The 26696-nt window shown below is 45.7% G+C and overlaps 1 protein-coding gene across 1 annotated transcript in view; it reads right to left on the bottom strand.

The window, feature by feature from the left end:
• Window positions 1-26696, bottom strand: part of LOC146785399 (putative serine protease K12H4.7) — a 625777-nt gene that overhangs the window by 423767 nt on the left and 175314 nt on the right. Inside the window, exon 4 of the mRNA XM_085634403.1 lies at window positions 20703-20838. Within this exon, the coding sequence (XP_085490529.1) occupies window positions 20703-20838 (136 nt within the window). The remainder of the gene's footprint in view (window positions 1-20702; window positions 20839-26696) is intronic.

Below are 26696 nucleotides of genomic sequence, written 5' to 3'. Positions count from 1 at the left end.
GTAAACATCAAAGTTTGTCTGGAAACTCAATTTCATCACACTTCTTTAACTCTGAATTAGTAGCAAACAGGTAAGAGATGACTATTCAGCGTTCCCACTTTCCTCCAGATAAAAATGGTACATCACTAACAGAGTATATTTCAATTAGAGAATTACATTTTAGCACTGAAGTATACAAAAACGTGATGGGTGGAATGCTTGAAATAATCTCAGCCACTGGTAATTACTCGAGGTTGCATCCAAATCTATTGTCATTTAGCACACCATGTCCCCTCAGCACCATACCACCTCAGTGTGGACCCAGCCACATGCAAATCGGTCTTCACCCTGCTCCAATAGGAACAGTCCAGCCGTAACTACCAGGCCCTCCGTGAACCAGAACACAACCAGCCCAAGACTGGTTTCATCCTTATTAGGGCTCATCAGTTGGGTATGGCATTTTAGAACATTCATTCCCCTGCTTCCATTGCTTCTTACCTCAAAACATAGCCAAGTTACTACTGCTCATTGTGAGTTACTTTCAAACAATGTGTGCATTAATTTACATTTAGTTTTGTAAATCTAAGCAAGTTACTTGGCTCTTATTGGCAAGTGTACTGGAAAATGTTTAATTAAATGCAGAATGTGTCTATGTTTAAGAAACACTGTGTTGAGAACCACCGACACCCACTTTAAATTGTTTCTAAATATGGCAATTTTTTTATCATTTAGCAAAAATATGTTTCTTTAGAGCACAATTTCTCTCTAAACCGGAGGGATGAAAAGGTATCTCTTCCCCACTGAGACCATTTCCAACTTCACTCTTATACCCAATCTTTGCTCAATAACTAATCAATAACTACTTCAAATATGCCCCGAAATGCTCCTTTTGCACTTCTGCCACAGGCCACCAATCTACATTTATTCTACTTTAGTCTCAATACTGGTATCGACCAAGTTTGGCCCATGAATCTTTGTATCCTAGCAGCATTACCAAGTGCCACGCATCTTGGGTTAGATTAACACTTTTTATTGGTGTACCCACATCACAACAAGGACCCCTTACAGTCATGCAATTAATATAAGTCAGTTTGCCCATCTCGGTGTGTTTTCCAGTCTCTCGTGCTTATGGCGTGGGCCCAGCAGGGATATACTAAACACTCAGTCATGGAATGCTGCCTTCATTGAGTTTGCAGCCCTTAAATCGCAGCACACATGTCCCATGTGCCATGCCCACTCAAGTTGCAACTCCTTAAGTGCGCTTACTGGACTTTCAGTATTTCCATCCTACAGTAAGCCTGTGCTAGACCCCTGGTGGTGATTTTGCACTGATTGGCTACATGTGCCTCCTGACCACACATGGAGGTAACAGCCAGCATCACATCACAAGACCGAGTATGATAAGTCTGAGAAATATTTTCAAGTAGGAGGATTATTGAGCTCAGCCCACAGTCACAGACGCCCTTCCTTGGAAACGGCTGTGGCATTCCAGATCTGTGTATGCCCCACGCGGGCTGCATAAGCTACAGAGATAACTCGCTGCTCTGCACAGAACAGGACATGTAGTGCGCCTACCCAGTCGCTGGGCGGAACATAGTGTTGATAATAATGCCCCCCTGCACACTAACACATTGGTGGGGAGCTTTACCCAAGGCCGCTCCATGTTGTATAGTCACCCCCCCCCCCCAGAGGTGGATTCACCTAGCACAGTGACCCACCAGCGGGTTTCACTGCTGTATAGGCAGTGATTTTCCTGCTCAGCTACAACTTGATAATTACTCTTAGACTTACATTGCCAAAGTGATTTCGAATCCTTGGTATATCAAGGGTTAACTGGGTACTATAGATATTTTAGCTGTCGTTGACAAATGGAGAGATAACGAAAGAAACAGAGTGAAGTAGAGGGATGCAATGCTAAAAATGGCAAAAAAAGTGACAGGAGAGTGGAAAGACAAAACGGGGAGATGAGACGGCCAGAGACAATATGGGGAGGCGAAAGGAGAAAAACAGAGAAAGGAGAGCTGGAGGAAGAGGGAGAAAGGAGAGCTGGAGGAAGAGGGAGAAAGGAGTGCATGCTGGAGGGAGAAAGGAGTGCAAGAAAGGGGAGAGAAAAGGAAGAAATGGAATGATAAAAGGTGACGAGGAGGGATAAGTGAAGGGAGGAGGGTGGGAAGCAAAGGTGCAACGCAGGAAGACCGCAAAGAGAGAAAGGAATGAAAGATAAAGTGAAAGCTGGAGAGAATAGGTCAGGAGTTTTCCAGTCTGTAGGAAGGGACTGATGGGTAGTGCCTCACATACAGTAAGTGCCCTGGAAGTCCATCTGTCTAGGTTTAGATCTGGGTGTTAATGTAGAACCTTAGACTCTTTGTGGAAGTCCTAAAGCTGAAGCCCATCGGCTTAAATTCCTTTAACGTAGGGTTAGTAGGGTGAAGAAATACCACCAGTGGATTCTAATGCGGTTACAGCACTTCTTCCCTACTTTCATACGGACCATGGGCCGACCACAGGCTGCCAGAAGCAGGGCCTCTTCTGTCCCCTGGATCACTTAAGGAAGCATGGTCAAGTCATTGACACCAAGCCTTTGAAGGTCTACGAGGAACGTCAAGCACCAACAAACAGGAAGTCAGTGACTGCTGCTGTGTGGGCTTATTTTTGACAGGGCATCAATGTCACTCAGAGCTCGTCTGTCCCCAGCATAGGAACCAGAGATACAGTGGGAAGACTATTCAGGTCCCTCAACTCAGAGGCGCCATGTTAGAAAGGGCTCAGATGAGTGAGATTACCTAAATACTTCAGAAACAGGGGCAGCAGGTTTAAGAAATAGGTGCTTAAACCACTACAATATAGAAAAGAGCAAATTGCTGATTACTCATATCATGACATCAAGTTAACTTCTTTATTGAACTCGTTATAACGGGTCTGTGTATCACACAAAAGATATTAAAATGTCATACATAAGCGCACTGAAAAAAGGAAAACGTCTCAGACTTGGACGCTGAAAACTTGGCAGCTATGCCACACTGAACTCCCTTTCCAAGCATGACCTCTGAAGGGAACTCCTTGCCACGTCCTCGACACGGCACTCAAAACACCGAGCCCTCAGTTACCACCACTGGCATTACTCAAAAGGTACAGTATAAAATAATTTTGTTTATGATAATTTTACATTGGGATTGAACAAGCCAGTCAGTGTGTTTTTTCAAAAACAACTGGATTAAGTCAACTGGCGTACTACTGACACAAGGACAGATATGAATTTCCTAGCAGTAAATCACAACATGGCGGCGTCAATTTGTATATTCCGTAGTAAAATTTGAGTCGCCCTAGCCATACTCCCTTATCAAGGACCCCCTATAAATCGTTTGCAGGGCCCCTCTCAACCCAAATTCTATCTAACGATTAAAACCGCAGGGAAAATATTAGCAAGCAGCAAACAGGAAATGGGTAGTTTCGAAAAGTAAAAGAGGGACTCTGCTGCGTTCCTATGGGGGGACTTTGGAACACTCAAGGCATGTCTCAGGTCAAGACAGCGGGCGCGCGCGTCGATATTACGTCACAGCATTTAAGGAAGGACCATTTCAGGAAACCGGAGAATCTTCAGTCTTCAAAGTAAATCTGATAAAGCTGTAAACAAAGTAGCCGGTTCTATTTTTAAAGGCAGAGGCCTCCCGCGCACAAGCCACTTCTGAAGAGAGACTACCCTCCTACTCTGACAAGGTAATTTGATTTGCAAATGTTCTTTAACACTTTGAACTGTGGGGGAAAGGGAAACTGTGTTTCTCTGAGCTCGACAGCTAAATGAACGGATGTGCTATTCTCGCCTCTCCCACGCAGAGAGACAACTTTCACATCTACTGAAAAGGCTCCAACTTGTATAAAAGTGATTTCCCAGGCAAGTACAATCCGATAAAGCAGATTAGCTTGTTGGCACTTAAAGCAGTTTGTCAGCAAACTCTGGGAATACACTAATGTGCGCACACAAAAAAAAAAAAAAAAATCTTAGAAATTTGGCTGAATGCAATTTGTTTTCCAATTTGTTGCTAAGAGTTTGTCTTACACCATGGCAGAATACTAAGGGGCATATTTACGAGTTTCTCAGGCTGCGTTGTGCAGCAAGTGACCGCACTTCCCCAGAGGGAAAGGGCAGGAATGCACCGTATTTAAGCAATACCTGTCCTTTCCACCCTGCGCTGGCGTCATTTTGGCAGCCTACCGCCAACGCAGGCACTCTTTACCCAATGCACAAGTCCTTAAAAAAGAAGTGGGGGGGACTAACCAGGTTAGGCAACATACAAGTAAAATCATGACGTGTGCCATCACAGTACATGATGTCACGACGCTTGACATTGCATGTGACTTCATAGGAAGTAACTTCACTGGAAGGGCCATCACAAGAACATCAGATATTAAGAACACACACGTTTATCAGGTATATAATGAGTACATTTAAGCACATTATGAGATTTAATAAATTAGATTTGCGGTTGGTTTAGTGGCGCAATCCCGATGCAAAACCTGGGCCTCAACTAATATATTTATTTTTATAAACGCTGCTACACAGAAATTGGCAACAAGGAGAAGCATGGTAGTAGATCTGTTATGCTTAATTGGTTGCAAAGTCTACATTTTAAAATATTTTATTGGGTTAAGGCATCTGCTGTGAAGGTGCCCAGTAAATCTCACAAAATAGTAATATGTTGAGATAACGCTGGTGGTCAATGCACTTGCTGGAGAGATCTGTGGTTTGTGAAGTCCCAGATTTGAATCAATGTAGTAGAGAAGGTAAATTTGTCTCCTGCAAAGCACATTATCTAACACGCAGATGACAGATTTTTAATTTATGTAGATAGTAAAGTGGGTTACTGCTTTTAACACAGAGATCCTTTTGTTACCTGCAGTTCAAAAGTTGTAATCCTTCTAATAGACCAGAGTGAGGAATGAAGGACAATACAGCGATTTGCGTTACTTTGCCTTACTCCAGATTAATTTAGCCATTCAAAGCCACCCAATGTGGCTTTGCGTGGCTCCATAAATCTGACTTAGAGGCTTGCGTCGCGCATGTACCACTTTGCGTGGTGCAAACGTGATGCAAGCCTCTCAAAAATGTGCCCCTAACTGTATATGGAAGCCCATGACGAGTTAAGCAAGACTGAAATCAAATGAGATGTGGATGAGCGCAAAAGCTGTAACGTGGCACCTATCTTCAAGAATAAACTCAGTCAGACCTGGCGTTTTAGTCAAAAGCCATTTGAATACTGTATATAACGCAGACACATTTTAAGAAACAGAACAGCAAGTTCCAAAATGCTACTCGCTATGGGCTGAAATACCAGGAAATGATGCAGGGCTAGGTGGCAGCTATACATTGGGCAGGCGAGAATGGTCCCATATTGAGGACTTTATCTACATGCAAGGCCCTGCACCAGCACCAGCCCCAGCCCGTCGTCTAAAGTGGCACTGGGAATGATATCTACCCATTTCCTATAAACATGAATATTTAGCTATTTTGGAACCACATTCAATTCATACAGTGTGCTCAATATAATGGAGTAGGGAGTCCATTCAGAATTCACAAAGCCTCTCCAACTCTACCCACGATGTCTCTTCTAGAATTATTTCCGCTAAATTTGGCCCTGGGTACGAGTGGCCCATTAGACAGGTAACTCCATCCCAGAGGATATAGTTGCCTTCTGGTAAGATAGCCCCAGGAGCCAAAAACACCACATGATAACAAGTTTGACTGGAGGATGCTAAAAGAAATGTGGAATAACCAGGCAATTCTCATGTACTTCCCATTCCGACAAAATTGCCAGGGATGCTTTGGGTTCCCAGTCTGGCTCCTGCCTGAGTCCCCTGGTTATTCCTCATTCTTGATTGCAGAGATTTTGGCTCATTTGAGCAGCCAGAGTCCCCAAGGGAAACAAATGTATCACAGGTTTACCCATGGGCCCAGTAACTCCCTTTTAGACACATCTAAGATTATGAGAAACTCTTAATGGTGTCCTATGTGCTTTGATCAATGATGAAGTATGATATTTCTTGGCTACAAATAGCAACTATGTAGACTTCAGTCTACTAATCTAACCAAGCAGTTGGAAGACCAGCCTGCTCTGCCATAATTCTGAAGCAGCTGTATAACTCGTCCTTGGCAATACATACATTCAAAAAGCTTTGGCACAGACAATTGGTCTTGCCTTTCGGCTTGTTTTGCCATTGCGTTTTGTCAATGCTGTTCAGCCTCTGCAAACAGGGAAGAAAAAGTTTATTGCAACAAAAAAGTAAGTGTACACCCCACAAATGCCTATGGTAGCACATCAAAGTGCAAGTAATTATTTAAAAAGGTGTGTTGCGTAAAGCTAGGTAGATGTAAAATATAAAGCTAATAAAGCATAGGGCAAGGGAACAGAAGGTTATAGTATAACTAAAATATTTTCTTTCAAAAGCACAATGGCACCCAGTAGACATAACAGAAAGCATGTAAAAAAAAAAGTTAGTAAGGGAAAATAAAAGTTAGGAGAGCAAAGAAGGAAGTGTTTGTAAACAAATAGAGAACGATGGAAAAACAAAATGGAAAGCATAAACCGGGCCTAGCTCAAACAAATATTGCATTACGTTTTAAGAATGGAACAAAGAAGCTGGGCTGTATATTATTAAAAAAGGTAAATAAATAAAATGAACAAATTGGGGATTCCGAGATAAACTAAAGGGAGGTGGAATTATAAAAGGAATAGGGATAGTGGCCTTGAGATCCGGGAGGGTTTATGAAACGTATGAATTGACAGCTGGAAAACAGAACATCCAACCAATAAAGCAAGATAATGCGTGTGGAAAATCATTGATAACATACACAAAAGCTCCAGTAACTGATCTGTAAACACAAATTATGTGAGGTGAAGTTTAAAAATGCATGAAGTACAGTAACAAAGCGCAAGATAAAACTTAAAGCTTTGAGAAACAGAGAAGAGCCTATAAAAATGTTTAAACAATGCGTATATTTAAGATAAAAAGGCACACACTATAATGGATCCATAATGAGTATGGCAAAGTAACTTAAGCGAATATGGAAGTTTGGAAACTTTCTAAAGCACAGAGTTTATCTTTACTAATAATAAAAACGAGTGTTCAAAAAGGACAGAACGGACAATAAAATGTAAATAATGCATGTGGCAAAGGAACAGAAGCGCGCAGTAAAGATGAAATAATATGTTGTGAAAGTACAACAGGACCTAGTAAAAATATCAGAATGCATAGCAAAATAACTAGCTGAAAATAAACAATGGGGGAGCAAGGAAGTTAGTCTGTGTAAACAAATAGGGGAGGCACGAAAAGAATTGTAAGTGTGAACCAGGGATTACGAATTAAACAAGCATTGGTAAATGCTTTCCCATATGCAAATAATAAGCTGTTTTTGTATTTAAGTTGTAGCTTGCTGAGTAGTTACACAATATAAGTTACAGAAAGTCTGCTAAAGTGTTATGACTTGTTTAAGAACAAAAAGTCAATATATTGTGCTGTTAATAGTGGTATAGTGATGGTAAGAAATAGTAACGTTTTGAAAAATGAAAGAGGGATATTATAGAATTAAATTGATGAAGTAGCAATATCATGCGTTTAGAGAAGTTCTGATAACTTCTGAACCCGGTGCCACTACACCTGCTACACCATTCAAATCATGACCCTTTTTCCTGCTAGATTAATGCACTTGTGACTGTCTTGTTCAGTAGTAACACTTTGCAATAATCTGGGTTTAGTGGGGGCCCTAAAGCTTTTGGCCCAAGTGCCACTGCACCTGCTGCTCCAGTCAAATCACGTTCCTTTTAACTGCAAGGTAACTGCAATTGTCACGGCCTGTTAAGTAATCAAATATAGCAATATTAAGTGTTTAGAGGAGTTCTGACAACTTCTGGGTCCGGTGCCACTGCACCTGCTACGCCATTCAAATCATGACGTTATTACCTGCACAGTAACTGCACTTGTGGTTGCCTGTTTAGAAATAAAATATAGCCATATTAGGTGTTTAGTGGGGTGCCTAGAGCTTTCGGTCCCGGTGCCACTGCACCTGCAGCATTATTGAAATCATGAACCTAGTGCTTGATAGATAACTGCACTCATGACTGCCTGTTTAGTCGTAAAATATAGCAATATTAGGTGTTTAGAGGAGTCCTGACAACTTTTGAGCCCGGTGCCACTGCACCTGGTACGCCATTCAAATAATCACACTGTTGCCTGGAAAATAACTGCACTTGCGATTGCCGGTTTAGTTTAAAATTTTAGCAATAATCTGGGTTCAGTGGGGTCCTTAGAGCTTTTGGCCTTGGTACCACTGCACCTGCTGCAGCATTCAAATCAAGTCACTTTTAACAGCAAGGTAACTACAATTGTGACTGCCTGTTTAGTAGTAAAATATAGCAATATTAGGTGTTTAGAGGAGTTCTGACAACTTTTGGGCCCTGTGTTACTGCACCTGCTGCACCATTCAAATCATGACCCTGTTGTCTGCAAGGTAACTGAACTTGTGGCTGCCTGTTTAGTAGTAAAATATAGCATAGCTCTTGTATATTAACTTTATTTTTAACATGCAATGTTTATTACAACATTTAGAATTTGATCATAATGACCAAATAGATTAAGTTGAAAAAAAATCAATCCGATAATGCCTAGTAACTGCAAAGAAAGGTACTGAGGCATGAATCGGAAATGCCACAAAAGTTCTAAGGCTTAAGCATCTGTTTTACACAACTAAGTAATAAAAAGCAAGCATTTCAGCATACTGTTAGACACTGTCTGCTATTTCCGTGGAAAGAGATCTTATCTTGACAGTGAATGGGGCTTAAACAGTGTGAACAGCTTTAGTAGAAGTGTCGCAAATGCGTGCAGCCAGAGGAAGTTAACAAACCAAAAGTTCCACACAAAAGCGAATTAACACACTATTTCGGCAGTGGGAACTGATAAGTGCCCCCTTTCAAGATATATTAAATGCAAGAGATTTTACAAGCATAGCGCTGTGCAGGCGAAACCTGACAATGACATTGCATTTCAAGAATGGAAGGAAAGTAAAGAGCACATAATAAGTAGCGAAGCGACAAAATAAAAAATCAAATCAACGTGAGAAACATGCAGTTAATTATTTTAAAGACAGGGAGGACGAAAAGAAAAATGGAAAGCGTGGACTGGAAAGCTTTGCCTTTCCTTCACCAACCAATGTGTATATGAAGTCACGTTTCCTCTCATTATAAAGGATTGTATATGTGGTCACAAAAGGAGTGTGGAATAACTAGCAGCACGGAGGTAAGTGTACATGCATGATTTTTTTTGCAAAAGGCACTTCTTTGCAATCAGCAACAAAGGTGCGTAGTATGCATGGGGGGCAATCAGACAAAAGTAATATGTGGCAGTTGGGCACATATTGGCAAGGTAGAGAAAAGGAGAATCACAACAGAAAAGGGCAATATAGTCTCCCTCCTTTTATTGGCAAAGCAACATGGAGAGTGTGGGTGGGAAAAAGCAACATATAGGACATGGACGGCGCATTTGGGGCATAGCAACACAAAGTTGCAAAGGGCGCAGGTGGGGCAAAGCAACGGGAAGGGCACAGGTGGAGCAAAGCAACACAAAGGGCGCAGGTGGAGCAAAGCAACACAAAGGGCACAGGTGGAGCAAACCAACACGAAGGGCGCAGGTGGAGCAAACCAACACGAAGGGCGCAGGTGGAGCAAACCAACATGAAGGGCGCGGGCAGGGCTAAGCAACACCAAAGGCGCGGGCAGGGGTAAGCAACACCAAAGGCGCGGGCAGGGCTAAGCAACACCAAAGGCGCGGGCAGGGGTAAGCAACACCAAAGGCGCGGGCAGGGGTAAGCAACACCAAAGGCGCGGGCAGGGGTAAGCAACACCAAAGGCGCGGGCAGGGGTAAGCAAAGGAGAGGGCAGCGGTAAGCAAAGGAGAGGGCAGGGGTAAGCAAAGGAGAGGGCAGGGGTAAGCAACGGCGAGGGCAGGGGTAAGCAACACCAAGGGCACAGGCCGGGGGAAGAAACACCGAAGGCGCAGGCAGGGGTAAGCAACACTGAAGGCGCGGGCAGGGGTAAGCAACACCAAAGGCGCGGGCAGGGGTAAGCAACACCAAAGGCGCGGGCAGGGGTAAGCAACACCAAAGGCGCGGGGAGGGGTAAGCAACACCAAAGGCGCGGGCAGGGGTAAGCAACACCAAAGGCGCGGGCAGGGGTAAGCAACACCAAAGGCGAGGGCAGGGGTAAGCAACACCAAAGGCGCGGGCAGGGGTAAGCGAGGGCGGGGGTAAGAAACACCAAGGGCACAGGCTGGGGGAAGAAACCCCGAAGGCGCAGGCAGGGGTAAGCAACACCAAAGGCGCAGGCCGGGGGATCAAACACCAAAGGCGCAGGCAGGGGTTAGCAACACCAAAGGCAAAGGCAGGGGTAAGCAACACCAAAGGCCCAGGCCGGGGGAAGAAACATCAGAGGCGCAGGCCCGGGGTAGAAACACCAGAGGCACAGGCCGGGGGAAGAAACACCAAAGGCGCAGGCTGGGGGATCAAACACTAAAGGCGCAGGCAGGGGTTAGCAACACCAAAGGCGAAGGCAGGTGTAAGCAACACCAAAGGCGCAGGCCGGGGGAAGAAACACCAAAGGCGCAGGCCAGGGGAAGAAACACCAAAGGCGCAGGCCGGGGGATCAAACACCAAAGGCGCAGGCAGGGGTTAGCAACACCAAAGGCAAAGGCAGGGGTAAGCAACACCAGAGGCGCAGGCCGGGGGTAGAAACACCAGAGGCACAGGCCGGGGGAAGAAACACCAAAGGCGCAGGCCGGGGGATCAAACACTAAAGGCGCAGGCAGGGGTTAGCAACACCAAAGGTGAAGGCAGGGGTAAGCAACACCAAAGGCGCAGGCCGGGGGAAGAAACACCAAAGGTGCAGGCCGGGGGATCAAACACCAAAGGCGCAGGCAGGGGTAAGTAACACCAAAGGCAAAGGCAGGGGTAAGCAACACCAATGGCGCAGGCCGGGGAAAGAAACACCAAAGGCGCAGGCCGGGGGAAGAAATGCCAAACGCGCAGGCAGAGGTAAGCAACACTGAAGGCGCAGGCCGGGGGGAGAAACACCAAAGACGCAGGACGGGGGAAGAAACACCTAAGGCGCAGGCCGGGGGAAGAAACACCAAAGGCGCAGGCCGGGGGAAGAAACGCCAAACGCGCAGGCAGAGGTAAGCAACACTGAAGGCGCAGGCCGGGGGGGAGAAACACCAAAGACGCAGGACGGGGGAAGAAACACCTAAGGCGCAGGCCGGGGGAAGAAACACCTAAGGCGCAGGCCGGGGGAAGAAACACCTAAGGCGCAGGCCGGGGGAAGGAACACCAAAGGCGCAGGCCGGGGGAAGAAACAGCAAAGGCGCAGGCCGGGGGAAGAAACACCAAAGGCGCAGGCCGGGGCAAGAAACACCAAAGGCGCAGGCTGGGGGAAGAAACACCAAAGGCACAGGCTGGGGGAAGAAACACCAAAGGCACAGGCTGGGGGAAGAAACACCAAAGGCACAGGCCGGGGGACGAAACACCCAAACACCGAAGGCACAGGCTGGGGGAAGAAACACCCAAACACCGAAGGCACAGGCTGGGGGAAGAAACACCAAACGCGCAGGCAGGGGTAAGCAACACCGAAGGCGCAGGGCGGGGGGAGAAACACCAAAGGCGCAGGCCAGGGGTAGAAACACCAAAGGCGCAGGCCAGGGGAAGAAACACCAAAGGCGCAGGCCAGGGGAAGAAACACCAAAGGCGCAGGCCAGGGGAAGAAACACCAAAGGCGCAGGCCAGGGGAAGAAACACCAAAGGCGCAGGCAGGGGTTGGCAACACCAAAGGCAAAGGCAGGGGTAAGCAACACCAAAGGCGCAGGCCGGGGGTAGAAACACCAGAGGCACAGGCTGGGGGAAGAAACACCAAAGGCGCAGGCCGGGGGAAGAAACACCAAAGGCGCAGGCCGGGGGAAGAAACACCAAAGGCGCAGGCCGGGGGAAGAAACACCAAAGGCGCAGGCCGGGGGAAGAAACACCAAAGGCGCAGGCCGGGGGAAGAAACACCAAAGGCGCAGGCCGGGGGAAGAAACACCGAAGGCACAGGCTGGGGGAAGAAACACCGAAGGCACAGGCTGGGGGAAGAAACACCAAAGGCACAGGCTGGGGGAAGAAACACCAAAGGCACAGGCTGGGGGAAGAAACACCAAAGGCACAGGCCGGGGGACGAAACACCCAAACACCGAAGGCACAGGCTGGGGGAAGAAACACCGAAGGCACAGGCCAGGGGTAGAAACACCAAAGGCGCAGGCCAGGGGAAGAAACACCAAAGGCGCAGGCCAGGGGAAGAAACACCAAAGGCACAGGCCAGGGGAAGAAACACCAAAGGCGCAGGCAGGGGTTGGCAACACCAAAGGCAAAGGCAGGGGTAAGCAACACCAAAGGCGCAGGCCAGGGGAAGAAACACCAAAGGCACAGGCCAGGGGAAGAAACACCAAAGGCGCAGGCAGGGGTTGGCAACACCAAAGGCAAAGGCAGGGGTAAGCAACACCAAAGGCGCAGGCCGGGGGTAGAAACACCAGAGGCACAGGCTGGGGGAAGAAACACCAAAGGCGCAGGCCGGGGGAAGAAACACCAAAGGCGCAGGCCGGGGGAAGAAACACCAAAGGCGCAGGCCGGGGGATCAAACACTAAAGGCGCAGGCAGGGGTAAGCAACACCAAAGGCGCAGGCCGGGGGAAGAAACACCAAAGGCGAAGGCCGGGGGAAGAAACACCAAAGGCGCAGGCAGGGGGAAGAAACACCAAAGGCGCAGGCAGGGGTTAGCAACACCAAAGGCAAAGGCAGGGGTAAGCAACACCAAAGGCGCAGGCCGGGGGAAGAAACACCAAAGGCGCAGGCCGGGGGAAGAAACACCAAAGGCGCAGGCTGGGGGATCAAACACTAAAGGCGCAGGCAGGGGTTAGCAACACCAAAGGCAAAGGCAGGGGTAAGCAACACCAAAGGCGCAGGCCGGGGGAAGAAACACCAAAGGCGCAGGCCGGGGGATCAAACACCAAAGGCGCAGGTAGGGGTTAGCAACACCAAAGGCATAGGCAGGGGTAAGCAACACCAAAGGCGCAGGCCGGGGGAAGAAACACCAGAGGCGCAGGCCGGGGGAAGAAACACCAGAGGCGCAGGCCGGGGGAAGAAACACCAGAGGCGCAGGCCGGGGGTAGAAACACCAGAGGCGCAGGCCGGGGGATCAAACACCAAAGGCGCAGGTAGGGGTTAGCAACACCAAAGGCATAGGCAGGGGTAAGCAACACCAAAGGCGCAGGCCGGGGGAAGAAACACCAGAGGCGCAGGCCGGGGGTAGAAACACCAGAGGCGCAGGCCGGGGGTAGAAACACCAGAGGCGCAGGCCGGGGGTAGAAACACCAGAGGCGCAGGCCGGGGGTAGAAACACCAGAGGCCCAGGCCGGGGGAAGAAACACCAAAGGCGCAGGCCGGGGGATCAAACACTAAAGGCGCAGGCAGGGGTTAGCAACACCAAAGGCAAAGGCAGGGGTAAGCAACACCAAAGGCGCAGGCCGGGGGAAGAAACACCAAAGGCGCAGGCCGGGGGTAGAAACACCAGAGGCACAGGCCGGGGGATCAAACACCAAAGGCGCAGGCAGGGGTAAGCAACACCAAAGGCGAAGGCAGGGGTAAGCAACACCAAAGGCGCAGGCCAGAGGTAAGCAACACTGAAGGCGCAGGCCGGTGGGAGAAACACCAAAGACGCAGGACGGGGGAAGAAACACCAAAGGCGCAGGCCGGGGGTAGAAACACCAGAGGCACAGGCCGGGGAAGAAACACCAAAGGCGCAGGCCGGGGGATCAAACACCAAAGGCGCAGGCAGGGGTAAGCAACACCAAAGGCGAAGGCAGGGGTAAGCAACACCAAAGGCGAAGGCAGGGGTAAGCAACACCAAAGGCGCAGGCCGGGGGGAGAAACACCAAAGACGCAGGACGGGGGAAGAAACGCCAAAGGCGCAGGCTGGGGGAAGAAACACCAAAGGCACAGGCTGGGGGAAGAAACACCAAAGGCACAGGCCGGGGGACGAAACACCCAAACACCGAAGGCACAGGCTGGGGGAAGAAACACCAAAGGCGCAGGCAGGGGGAAGAAACACCCAAACACCGAAGGCACAGGCTGGGGGAAGAAACACCAAAGGCGCAGGCAGGGGGAAGAAACACCAAACGCGCAGGCAGGGGTAAGCAACACCGAAGGCGCAGGGCGGGGGGAGAAACACCAAAGACGCAGGACGGGGGAAGAAACACCAAAGGCGCAGGCCAGGGGTAGAAACACCAAAGGCGCAGGCCAGGGGAAGAAACACCAAAGGCGCAGGCCAGGGGAAGAAACACCAAAGGCGCAGGCTGGGGGAAGAAACACCAAAGGCACAGGCCGGGGGAAGAAACACCGAAGGCACAGGCCGGGGGAAGAAACACCGAAGGCACAGGCCGGGGGAAGAAACACCGAAGGCGCAGGCGGGTGTGAGCAACACCCAAGGCTCAGGCGGGTGTGAGCAACACCCAAGGCTCAGGCGGGTGTGAGCAACACCCAAGGCGCAGGCGGGTGTGAGCAACACCCAAGGCTCAGGCGGGTGTGAGCAACACCCAAGGCGCAGGCGGGTGTGAGCAACACCCAAGGCTCAGGCGGGTGTGAGCAACACCCAAGGCTCAGGCGGGTGTGAGCAACACCCAAGGCTCAGGCGGGTGTGAGCAACACCCAAGGCTCAGGCGGGTGTGAGCAACACCCAAGGCTCAGGCGGGTGTGAGCAACACCCAAGGCTCAGGCGGGTGTGAGCAACACCCAAGGCTCAGGCGGGTGTGAGCAACACCCAAGGCTCAGGTGGGTGTGAGCAACACCCAAGGCTCAGGCGGAGCAAAGCAACACGAAGAGCGCAGAAGTGGCAACACAATGGAAGATCGCAGAAAGGCCAAAGCAACACAAATGGCATGGGTGGCCCAAAGTAACGAACAGTGTGGGTGGGGCAAAGCAACATGGAGGGTGTGTGAAATCAAAACAGGAGGCAACAATTTGGAAGATGGCAGAAGCAACACAGAGAGTGGGTTGAGAAGTAAACATGGGCAACAGCATAATGTGAGGCAGGTGTGGGAAGTACCTGGGATAAAAAAGCAATGTGGGAAGAAGGGCGATGAAGAAGCACACAGGCAAAAGAGAGCAGCATGGAGCTGTGGAGAGGCCAAGAGAAGTATTTGAGGGAAACAGCTGGAAAACGCATGCATTCTCATTGTGTTTCAAAAGTGAGTAGTGGAGGGACACTAGTAATATGCCCTTTCTCCAGGATAGGGGCAGTGACAAAAAGAGGAAGACAAACCTCCCGCAAGGCAACGAATAAAAAGCAGGCAAATGAATGAAAATAAATCCAAGCAAAGGTAATCAATGCAAGATGTTCTAAGACCATTATAAACTGATGATAGTTATTTTTGCCTACAGAAAGCTTGCGCTGTCTAGTAGATGTGACCTAAAAACTGGAACCACAGAGTTTTTGTTGTTATTCGAGGTTAAACCAATTTGCAGATTATATTCCACAATTCGTGCCACTGCATTATTTATAGAGCTGTAACTTTTTTCTCTTCTTTCATGGGGCTGTTAAAGCTTCTCGTCTTAGTCCTCTTTGATGAAGGCGGAATGTGCCTATAAAAGAAACAAGCTGCCGGATTTCTCATGGATGCTCATAGCGGCGCTACTCAAGGCTGTCTCCCACCTTGATTTCAATAACTGATTCCTTCAGAAAAGCAAAGACTGTAGATTATTTTGCGCTGTTTTACTTAGAAGTGACGGATCTTTGCATTCACCTTCTGTTGCAAAGTCGTACCCTTTCCCGTCTTATTGTGAGCTTGTATGTCCAGTTTTGTTGTGAAAAATACATCCGGTGATGTGTGCTGACGATGTTTAAAGCTTGATAGACGCAGTGGCATAGTCAGGGAGGGGGGTGCGCCCCGGGTGGCTCGTATTTTGGGGACGGCGGCCCCCACTCTTTCATGTGACAATGCAGAATCTGCCAGCAGCCCCCCTAACCTCCTCCGGGGCCGCCGCGGGCGGCAAAAGCAGTGACCGCCTCGGGTGAGATGTGCAAGTCCAAGAGTCCCTGAACACTTTCTGCAGGGGGGCACTTTCTGTCACTGTCTCACACACCCTTTATCACAAAAGTACCGTTATAGGACCTCTGAATCCAGTTACTTCAGAAGCTGCAACATCATGTGACCAATGCTACTGAGTGACATCGGAAAAGTGTCAATATAATTGAAGATAAGAGCAAAACATAATAATATTTTAAAAATACTACACTAGACAAATGCTGAATAATGTTTACAACCATTTAATAACAATGGTATTGCCAAGAGAGACACAGCTAACTTGCCAACGCACATCCATCATATGCCAAACACAGTGGTAAAATACCCAGGTACAGATCCTACACCAGATTAGAACTTCAAAATTCCCAGTTGCAACTATGATAAAGCCAGGCACATTTTCTTGGCACCTCATCAAATGCTCAGACACAATTTTAAGTGCTCAGACAAAACCATCATATGGAGTGGCTCAACAAATACATGCAGTGATCTACCCTCATATGGACCGGTGGAATCCGGATCTAGTGGAGCCCAATATGCCCACAGTAGCTTCAAAGACCAGAATGCAGTCTCCCCACATGTACGTTTAGCTTCATGTGTCCAGCATCCCCTTATGAAGCAGAGGTAAATGTGCTATGGCTGGGCGTAGAATACTACAATGTATCAATAAAAAAAGGATCTCTTGGAGAAATCAAGAGTCAGACAAATCACATTCTACTATCTTCACAACCATATACTCCTCACTGTCGGTCTTAAAAGGACCCAAGAGGCAATTATACAAAATCTGTTTAATAAAACATATGATAAAAGCAATTATACAGTTATATAAGAATCATCTTAATCCAAATTATTTAATGAGAAATACATTCCACATATATTAACATCCTATATACCAAGAGAGACATCACAAACAAGATACATAGTTGTCATTCAAAATGCTAGTTAATTTGAAGGAATTAATCGTGCAAAATATCTAAAACACTCTTTTCTTAATGGTTTGTTCTTAAATTTGAGAAACAGGGGGGCGTCAACGTGTTTCGTCGATAAACAGTGAGGAACCACCTTCTTCAGGACAACAACAATCTTTATCCCTCTAAACAAGCATGTAATATTTACTGACTTTTTGTTATTATTGTTAAGGTGAGGCACACTGTTGATCCTCACAACAGCTAGGTCATAGCAGACTTAAAACTCTTATATTTTATTTTGATGCTCACATAGATGCTGGAGGTCTGACCTTCTCATGGCAATATAGATCTTACGTTATTATTACAAGGAAATTTCATAGAAAATTGCAAACGGAAGGAGGACGTAGGACGCCAAGACGATTTCTAAGGAAAGCAGATACATCCCAACTAAGGCATATGATACAAGTGTGGTGATTGATATCCGGTGACACATGGAGGGCTGGTCATTCCCCAGCAACACGTCCCGGGATCAGACTTTAGAATTTCAAACATAGGATTTTTTTTTTTTTGCGTCCGTCTTTCCATTGCAAGAATGCAAATAGACCTACCGGAATATTGCCTTAGAGCACAAGAGTTTAGGGCGATGTACCTATGAAATTTCCTTGTAATAAACACGTACGATCTATATTGCCATGAGAAGGTCAGGCCTCAAGCATCTATGAAAGCATCAAAATAAAATACAAAAGAGTTTTAGGTCTGCTATGACCCGGCTGTTATGAGGGTCAACAGTGTGCCTCACCTTAACAATTACAAAAAGTCAGTGAATATTACATACTTGGTTAGAGAGATAAAGATTGTCGTTGTCCTGAAGAAGGTGGTTTCTCACTGTTTATCCACTGAAATGTGTTGACACCCCCCTGTTTAATTTGAGGAACAACAAACCATTAAAAAAACAAAAAGTGTTTAGATATTTTTAGTGGTTGATTCCTTCAAATTAACTAGCATTTCGAATGACAAATATGTATGTCTTGTTTGTGATGTGTCTCTTGGTATAAGATTTTAATAATATATGTGGAATGCATTTCTTATTACATATTTGGATTAAGAGGATTCTTATATAACTGTATAATTGGTTTTAACGTATGTTTTATCAAACAGATTTTGTATAATTGCCTTTTGGGTCCTTTTAAGACTGACAGTGAGGAGTATATGGTTGTGAAGATAGTGGAATGTGATTTGTCTGACTGTTGATTTCTCCAAGAGATCCTTTTTTATTGATACATTGTGGTATAAGCAACCCTGTTTCTTGGAGTAGTGGGGCCGCGCTCCTGTTTCTGAGTAAGTGTATAATACTACCACATCTACAACAGTCTTTGATGAACTCCAAAGAGCATGCACTGTAGATGATGGATGATTGCATCTCTGAAGGGTATCGCATGTCACTTCTGGTGTCTTTTTTTGTTCCATAGTCAAATTTGTTTTGAACTGTATAATACTCATCACTTTAAAAGGTGGCAGGTCGGGCTGGACTGTTTCCACTGGGCGCAGGGTCAAGACTGATTTGCATATGGCTGGGTTCAAACTGGAATGGCATGGGGAGCGAAATAACCGATGGATTTAGGCCCAGATCTCTGTACTGGGGTGAATGTATGACATTCTTCTGCATTCTGTCCATCAGTTGTTCTTTTTGCATTGTTATCCACATCAATGTCTATTCTCACACTTGTCCCCTACAGCTCGTTTGTAGGTATCGCCTGCAGGCAGCACACATGCAGTGTTGCTTGGTGACGATCTATTGCGTCTATGAAATAAAAAAATTAAAAAGCTCTAAAAAGGCTCTTTTAGCCTGCTTATTACTTCCATTTCATTGGCATCATTATCCCTGTTCTTTGCTGCCTTCTAATTCAGCATGGAGTTCGAGGGTTCTTAAGTCAGCAGCTCTGGCTGTAGTGCCACACCGTCCTACCTCCCACCTACTACTTCTCTCTTTTGCTTCTTAGGACTTCATCAGCTTAGAAACAAGCACTGGCAAAGCCAATAGGTCTACGTGAGATCTATTATTATTGTCAATATTTTTTATTCATGTTGCACAGTAGCCCAAATGGAGGAGTAGGCAAGAGGGAGAAGAAGGATGTGGCACTGCAGCCAGATCTGCTAACTTCGAAACTGGGGAATCAGTCCCAACAAGAGCTATCTCGCAAGTTACTGAGATCCTGCAGGTGTTTACATTACACAGCAGGAGACAGATCTTGGGTTACCAAAACACCCAAATTATCCATCAATCATTGCAATTTTTCTTGTATGTCCTTCAGAAATGAGAGTACAATCCGTGAACTTTCACACAATGCCTTCTGAAAATCTTAAAGAATGCAACATTTGGCTCCATTATATTAACATTTTCCACCTGTTGCAGGTGTTGGTCTTATTTGCTTTCCTCAATCTGTCAGAGCAACAAGGGCCAGAGATTATGTCTCACCAGTTGGAAAGTACACAAGCTGTCCCTTTATACTTTAAAAGCAGAAGGGTCCATAGAAAACTTGCACTGCCAAAGCCAGTAAATCTTACCTTTAGGGTTTCCAATGCGGCTCATAATCGGCAGAAAGAACAACAAAAATGCCCAGTGCTATGATAGAAACCCGTAGGTGCGTCATTGTGTATGTGTACATGCCATGACTTTACGGCGGCTACGGAGTGATGACCAATACAGGAGCATGTCGCTACTCATGGGCAACATCATGAATCGTGCAATTTGGTTTTTATTGGTATTTAAATTTACCACTCCAAGTTGGTGGATGCACTTGGAGCAGCACAATAAAAAAAACCACAACAAATGCAGAAAAACACGTTTATAAAAAGGAGAGACTTGATCGCATCAGCGAGGCCCGCCTAACGGTTAAAATATTTAACACACTATCTGAGACTGAAGTGATGCAACGGAGGTGTGTGATTGTGGGACAGCAAGAACAAACGATCGATGACAAGCAACCAGTGATGAGTGAGGGAGCAGGTTGCAGGCAGGGGCAACAAAAGCAACACAGAGAAGGCAGAAAGGTGTAAATGGGGAAACTGCGCACAGGACAGAAAGCAAGAAAATGCATACACTCCCATGGAGTGCTAAATTCAAAATAAAAAAGTCCCCCCTCTGTGAGCAGGGTAGCAGAGCAAGAATACAAGTCCTCAAAAAACAAAAGGATGGTAAAGAAGCCATGCTCCAGGCGACCAACCAATTCAAGAAGACGAACAAAAGCTATTGCTTATTACGCAAACAAGTGAAATGGACAGGAAACCCAACCAACGATAAGCAATGAGCGGACCCAAAGCCCTCTGTAAGTATTGATACGGTCCACAATATATATTTCCACAGCAGACAGCAAAAGATGTCTGTAGGTGAGTCCTAAAAATAAACTGTTTAGAAAAAGTGAACATTGGCATCAACACAGAGGTCACGTATCATAAGATAAGTGATGAGTATTAGACCCTCATTTACTTGGTTATACTTAATCCTAATAGAATTTGCGAGGGGGAAGCGGGGGTGTCTTACTCGGAGTGCAAATATAACCTGTACTGGGCTTGCAGGTAATTTACACCTTTTAGTGGAAACTGGAGAGAACTGAAACTCTTCTATATGTCAACAATGCTGGATGCGCATGGATATTGTTTTAAAATTGCTTACTTGAAATCTTTTGTGATCTTTCCATAGTTCCCCTTGTCTTTCAGCATTTCAACCAGAGTGTCAGAGGCCGCCTTCACCATTTCTGGGCATTTCTTGTCATATGAAGCAAGTGACTGTTGAACAACTTCCAAAAATTCTAAAACAGGCAGGATATGTCTCGTCAGAATACATATGTGGCATCTCAGGTAGAATAAACACCGTAATCCATTAGAAAGTGTTTTAATTTAAAGAAACAAAATTCACAGCAAAAAAATAAAACAATTAGAGCCGGGTTTTCACAATAATAGGACATCCAGGAATTGTTCCCCATGCCCGCTCCAGTGGCGTAACAATAGCCCCGCAGCACGGGGACCCCCTCCGCCACGGTGCATGGGCAGACCAGAGAGCTTCTGACTGGGTCCAGTTTGGGGGGGGGGGGGGGGCTCCATGCACTTTGCAGGCGAGCCCCCTCAAGTTACTTTACACCACTGGCCCACTCCATGGAGAGGCTGTGATTAACTGCAGTGATCTAGTATTCATTCCAAAAATGAATGATAATAGCAGTCACAACGAAAACGTTTAACGCACATTATAAAGAGGAAGCAAAATCAATAAAGGCAAACACACGATAAAGACATGGTCTATTTACATTATGATTAAATCAATTTTTCTGGATTATTTTCTTGAGGGAAATAACTTAACTCATTTGTGGTCGACCCCTAAGAAAGGCCAACACATACTTACTGTGCCTGGCTCACACAAAAAATAAAAAGTGTAAACGCTTTTCGCCTGTGGACGAGGCACTTCCCTAACACACCCGGTAAATCTGTGTGAGTGTGTGTGTGGGGTGGGGGGGGGGGGGGGGAGTTAATCCATAGCTGCCAAGGTTTCAGATTGCTTATGTGTGACATTTTCATATTTTCAATGTAATTATGAGTGACATTCAACAACTATGAGTGAAACTTTGTCACTAGCAAAAATCAAGCAATGAAGATGAGGGAAACATATATACATCAGAAATTACAGCCATTTCTGCAACGAGAAACTATACAAAGATCTTAAAACTATTGCAAAGCACCAGAAATGGAAGGGCACTATCTGACATGAAACACAGACTGCATAGCTGCCACATTTCAAGAGTGCTTATATGTGGCATTTTCAAGGTTTCAGGGTACTTAAGAATGACATTCAACTACTAAATGTATGACACTATGTTTCGAGCAAAACCAACAAATTAAGTACATGGAAACAGATAAACGTAAGAAATTACACTCAGAGCAAGGACAAGTTATGAAAAGAACTTGAAACTGCTGCAAACCACCTGATCCTACTGTAAAACGATTATATACCCACAATGTACTCACATCTGACATGATTTTACACTTGTAATCATTACTGCTTCTTGCAAAGGCACAGACAAATTGCATTGGACAGTGTAAAATTGTCAGATCATGTTTGGCTACGGAACACCTTATCGCACTTAGTTCAGCAATCCAAATGATTTTCTTATTGCAATCTGAACCTTATTGCGTGCTCTCTTCCTAAACACAAACATCACTGCACTGATTCTAGTGCTTGCTCCGTAGTGTAACAGGCCCCTTACCCATGGGAAAATCCTGCCTGGGGAACTCTCAGCTGCTCTGCTCAGAGCTGCTTACATTGAGTGCTGTGCTCGAGTCTGTGGGGCAGTCCATAAACCACAGTGGGCAGAAAGGGCAAAGCAGGAAACAAGTGGAGTACTTAATTTTGCAAAGGGCCTGCCAGGGTCGCAACAATGTGATCCCTGGGGCCCGGCAGGACTTGTAACAATATACCTGATCCTGTCTGGAGTTACTCACGTGCCATCCACTGACGGAACCAGCTAGGCTGACTGTGGAGGCATGAGTGCATTGAAAGGAGCCTGCCCTGACAATAAGCGAGAATTATTTATTTATATCCTAACAGTTACCGGCCGACTATTTAAGTGACTTAGAAAACAAAAACAGAGAACACCCTGTGCTACTTACGGTTTCCTGCAAGTTAAAGCTTGCGAGCGCGGCTATTTGGTAAAGGGACGCTTGTGGCCGCAATCAAAAGTACGACTCCGATTCATCCGCGGGCCGCAGAATGCCGGGCGGGAGGGCATTCAGGGCGGTTCACAACTACACATGCTGGATTGTGGTGTGCTGCTCTGGTGGTGGGCTATTGGGACTGGAACCACTCGGACTGGCGGCACCGGGGTTGGTTCAGTTACTCTAAGCTGGCCGCCACCGCTGGGGTGACGGTCGTGTGTATCCGGTCGCGGTATTGCATTTTTTTTAGGTTTTGTCAATGAGCTACCTCTGCTCCTGCACTGCTACTGCAAATGACCCTCGCTCTGCACGTGCCACGGGCGGCAGGATGTCCCGAGGCCTAATAATGATTGGCGGTTAAAACTGTTACATTGTATACTGTAGCAGCTAGAGCTGCCTGTGAGCAGTTTGGCCCAACCCCCAAGCCTGCTGGAAGCAGCGCGCCTCGCGCTGCCATTCAAAGAGTTCAGTAATTGTGCATAAGCAGCGCTATGGCTTGACACCTCAGAAGGCGCTATAATGCGTGACTTTACATTTCAGTGCGGTGATGCGGACCACCACACTGAAATGCGTAAGTCTAACGCCGAATGCGTGATACTTGGCAGGGCTGTTAATCAATTTCCCTGGCCTCCTGTTAGAAAATTAATCATTTCTCAGGTGGAAAACTATTGCATTTCAGTTTACAAATGCCCACAAACTGAAGGATCTGTAGGTGGGAGATTCAGTTGCAGCAAAAGTATGTAATGATATTAAAACTTTTTTTTGTTAACATTTGTAAAATTATATCAATTGCGGGTGACTACTTCGCACTAAAAACACAGGTGTTTCATTCAGACAGTGTAGGCACTTTGGCCTTTAGTTATGCAAGTGCTTCCAAAATACATAAGCAGTAGGTGGCAACTTCTTTGAACTAGGTTTGTTAACAGGCAAGAGCACAGATTTAGAACTTCTACACAATGACATTTCATAGTATTAGCTTTAAACTACTTGTCAAATGGTCTTTTCTTACAGAGTATGTGCCATAAACTCCGTCTCAAAATCTGCTGTTTTCCCACCAATTTATTCCTCAAAGTAGACACGGACTAGATCAATATACTCCTTAAACGAAACCATGACAGGATCAAATTTACACCTTGTACCAAGGGATCTTAACTTTATGACTGCTGTGGAACCCACTGAACCCTTACTGGATTACAAGGACCCCCGCTGAATCGTTACTGGAATCTAAATACCCCCCTCTTACCCCAAATTATAGCTTTTACTGCAAGCATATGCCACAAAAAGAAAAACAATTTAAACATGCAGCAGCTGTCTGTATAAATATTAATTATAACTATAGCATGTCATCTCAATTAAACAGTGTGAGGTCTTTCTAACAGTAAGGTGCACTGAGAAGAGATTTAAAAACACGTTCTAGTTTTAATGCTCATCATAGAAAAATAGGATTGTTATTGGCACGAAGAACATTTCTATTGTCTTTTAGTTATTGGAATCTGAAGACAGTTTATGCACACAAGTATGACTAAAAATTAACTACAGGAGTGGATTCTTGGATATAATAAAATGTGATTCGTTCCACAAAATACATTGGCTACGTGGGATTAAATCTCTCCTGTGTAGTTTAGGTTTGATTGATCTCTGGAACGATGCATTAAATGCTGTTTTCCCCTCCAAGGACAAACTGAAAGCAATGTACTGGGAATGGGTATTTAAGGTAGAAATCACACAAGGACTTTCCACTCATTTAACATGTCGATTTCTTGACCTAAAAGCTCGCCTATCATTTGAAAGGTTCTGGGACATAATTGGAAAAACCCTCGACCGCAAATTGTATTTTCAGCTGCGGGTGGGTACTCTACCCGTTGCTGAATTTACTGCTGGCTGGGGGGGGGGGGTCACCAAAACAAAAATGATAAGTGTTATAGGTGTGTATATGAACGTGAATCTGTAGGACATCTATTATTTTTTTGTCCCATGTATGCTGAACCTAGAAGAATATGGATAAAGCCCATTTGCAGATTTTTGGGCATTAGGAGATATGCAATAGCGCTCCGCATTCTGTGCACAGAATCTAAACCCCCTGTATGTATAGCAGTGGCAAAGTTTTTAGGGTGGGCCTGGGGCATACGGGCAAAAGCCTTGAGGATCGGGCTAAATCCCTTCTAAATCATGTGCACTTGGTAGAATATTTATGCTATAGTTAATATAGGCTGGCGATTAAATCAACATGTTCATCAAATAGTCCCACGACATCATAAGAGCAAGTGGATTGTTTTTTTTTTTTTTTTAGATTGGTCAAATATTTTTACAAAACATTGTGGTCGACGGTTATTCAGAAATTTAATTGCAATTTTAACTTTTTAGATAATTTAATACCTGTTTTATGTTATGAATGTAATGTGCTTTTATGACCTAAACTGTCGAATAAAGCTTGATTGAAATTGACTAAAAATTAAATCCAAACCTATATGCTTGATTACCATTGAAATTATGGGCTAAAAATACCCCAGCAAGAGTGAATAGGAATCCTGCAAGCCCTTTTTCGGCCATACAAGCATGGAACAGGGTACCACATGCCACTCTGTGTCTGCACATAGTAGTGGTGCGGGAGACATGACTGGAACCCAAGTGAGCAGTCAAAAATTATCTGACTAGAAATATAAAATAAGTGTTTGGTAAAAGAGTATTCTTAATATTATTGTGTTTTGGTTGAAACCTTAAATTCAATTTAGGGAGCTTTCAAAATGTGGTGAATGGTAAACAGGTGACAACAGTAGACATAACGTCACTGCTTCTCGCTCTCCATCACAAAAAGGGTTTTGATTTTTAAATGACGGAAATTCCCTTTTCACTCACACCCCCCCACCGACATCACCCCAAAAGAAAATATATACCCACTAACCTGAGAGAAACAACCAATAGAGGAAACCCTCCTTTATCCATACTACTACTCTCCTGATCTTCACACACGTTTACCTGATAACACAGCAGAGCCACAAAGCACTGCAGATTTTGCACTTTCACTGGATTATCCTTACTAAACGAAACTCCTGCACTGCATATGCTATTACATTTTTACACAGTTTACATTACCCATCAGAGTTAACCAATTTTTGTAAATTGGTCCTTTTTATGTCGCGTAAAGGTACTTAAAGTTCTTCAGAAAGCTTACACACAACTGAAGTTCAATGTTCTTTTCAAAATAACTTCAGTTGCTGAATTCTCCATGTGTAGATATTTTAGTGTCTCATAGGATTTAAGAAATTGTGACATTTGTTAGGCTCTTTCTTTTACCAAGTCTTTCGGTCCTTCACCAGGATTCAAATATATTTCTGACTTTTTTAGAACCGGTTTTTCCAGTAAACCGTATTAGTCGTTTTTATTAATTATTTTCTATTTGTTTTTCACACTCCTCACTGAACGCTGAGATCGAACTTGAGGTGATTCAGAGAGGAAGCACACTTGTCATCAGCAGTAGGAAACTCATTTCCTCCACATGAGGAAATTGATGTTTAGTCACTGCTCCCGTGAGGGCAGGACTCTGATTAGATCCACACAGTACTCTGTGGCACTTTCCTGCTTGCCTCGACAAACCTTCCAAGCCCATTTTCTGCAACTCTCGGTGGGTTCTTTGCTCGAGCAGCTGCCACAGAACACATCACCCATGATCAGTCTGCCTTTACCCACAGTCTCAATGGCTAGTCAAAATTATAGCTACGCCTTGTTTGTGTGTGCAAGTCTAAGGCAGAGTGAGAGCTAGTTCTCATTTCCTGAGCCGATCTCCAATCTGCCCTTTATCCTTGCTGTTCTCCCACTGTCAGACACATTTTGAGGGGTCCACAGGCAAAGCAGGGGCTCTTGGGCCTTAACTGTGGAGGACAAGGTAGTCTGCCTCGGATTTCCTAGGGTCTGTCCTACTATGGCTCAGCAAACGGGGCCAAGTACAACCGCCGGCAGCACTGTA

Source organism: Triturus cristatus, chromosome 11 (genome assembly GCF_964204655.1).
Source record: "Triturus cristatus chromosome 11, aTriCri1.1, whole genome shotgun sequence".
Lineage (NCBI taxonomy): Eukaryota > Metazoa > Chordata > Amphibia > Caudata > Salamandridae > Triturus > Triturus cristatus.
Note: the sequence above shows the minus strand (reverse complement) of the source record. Positions and strands in the feature narration are given on the sequence as shown.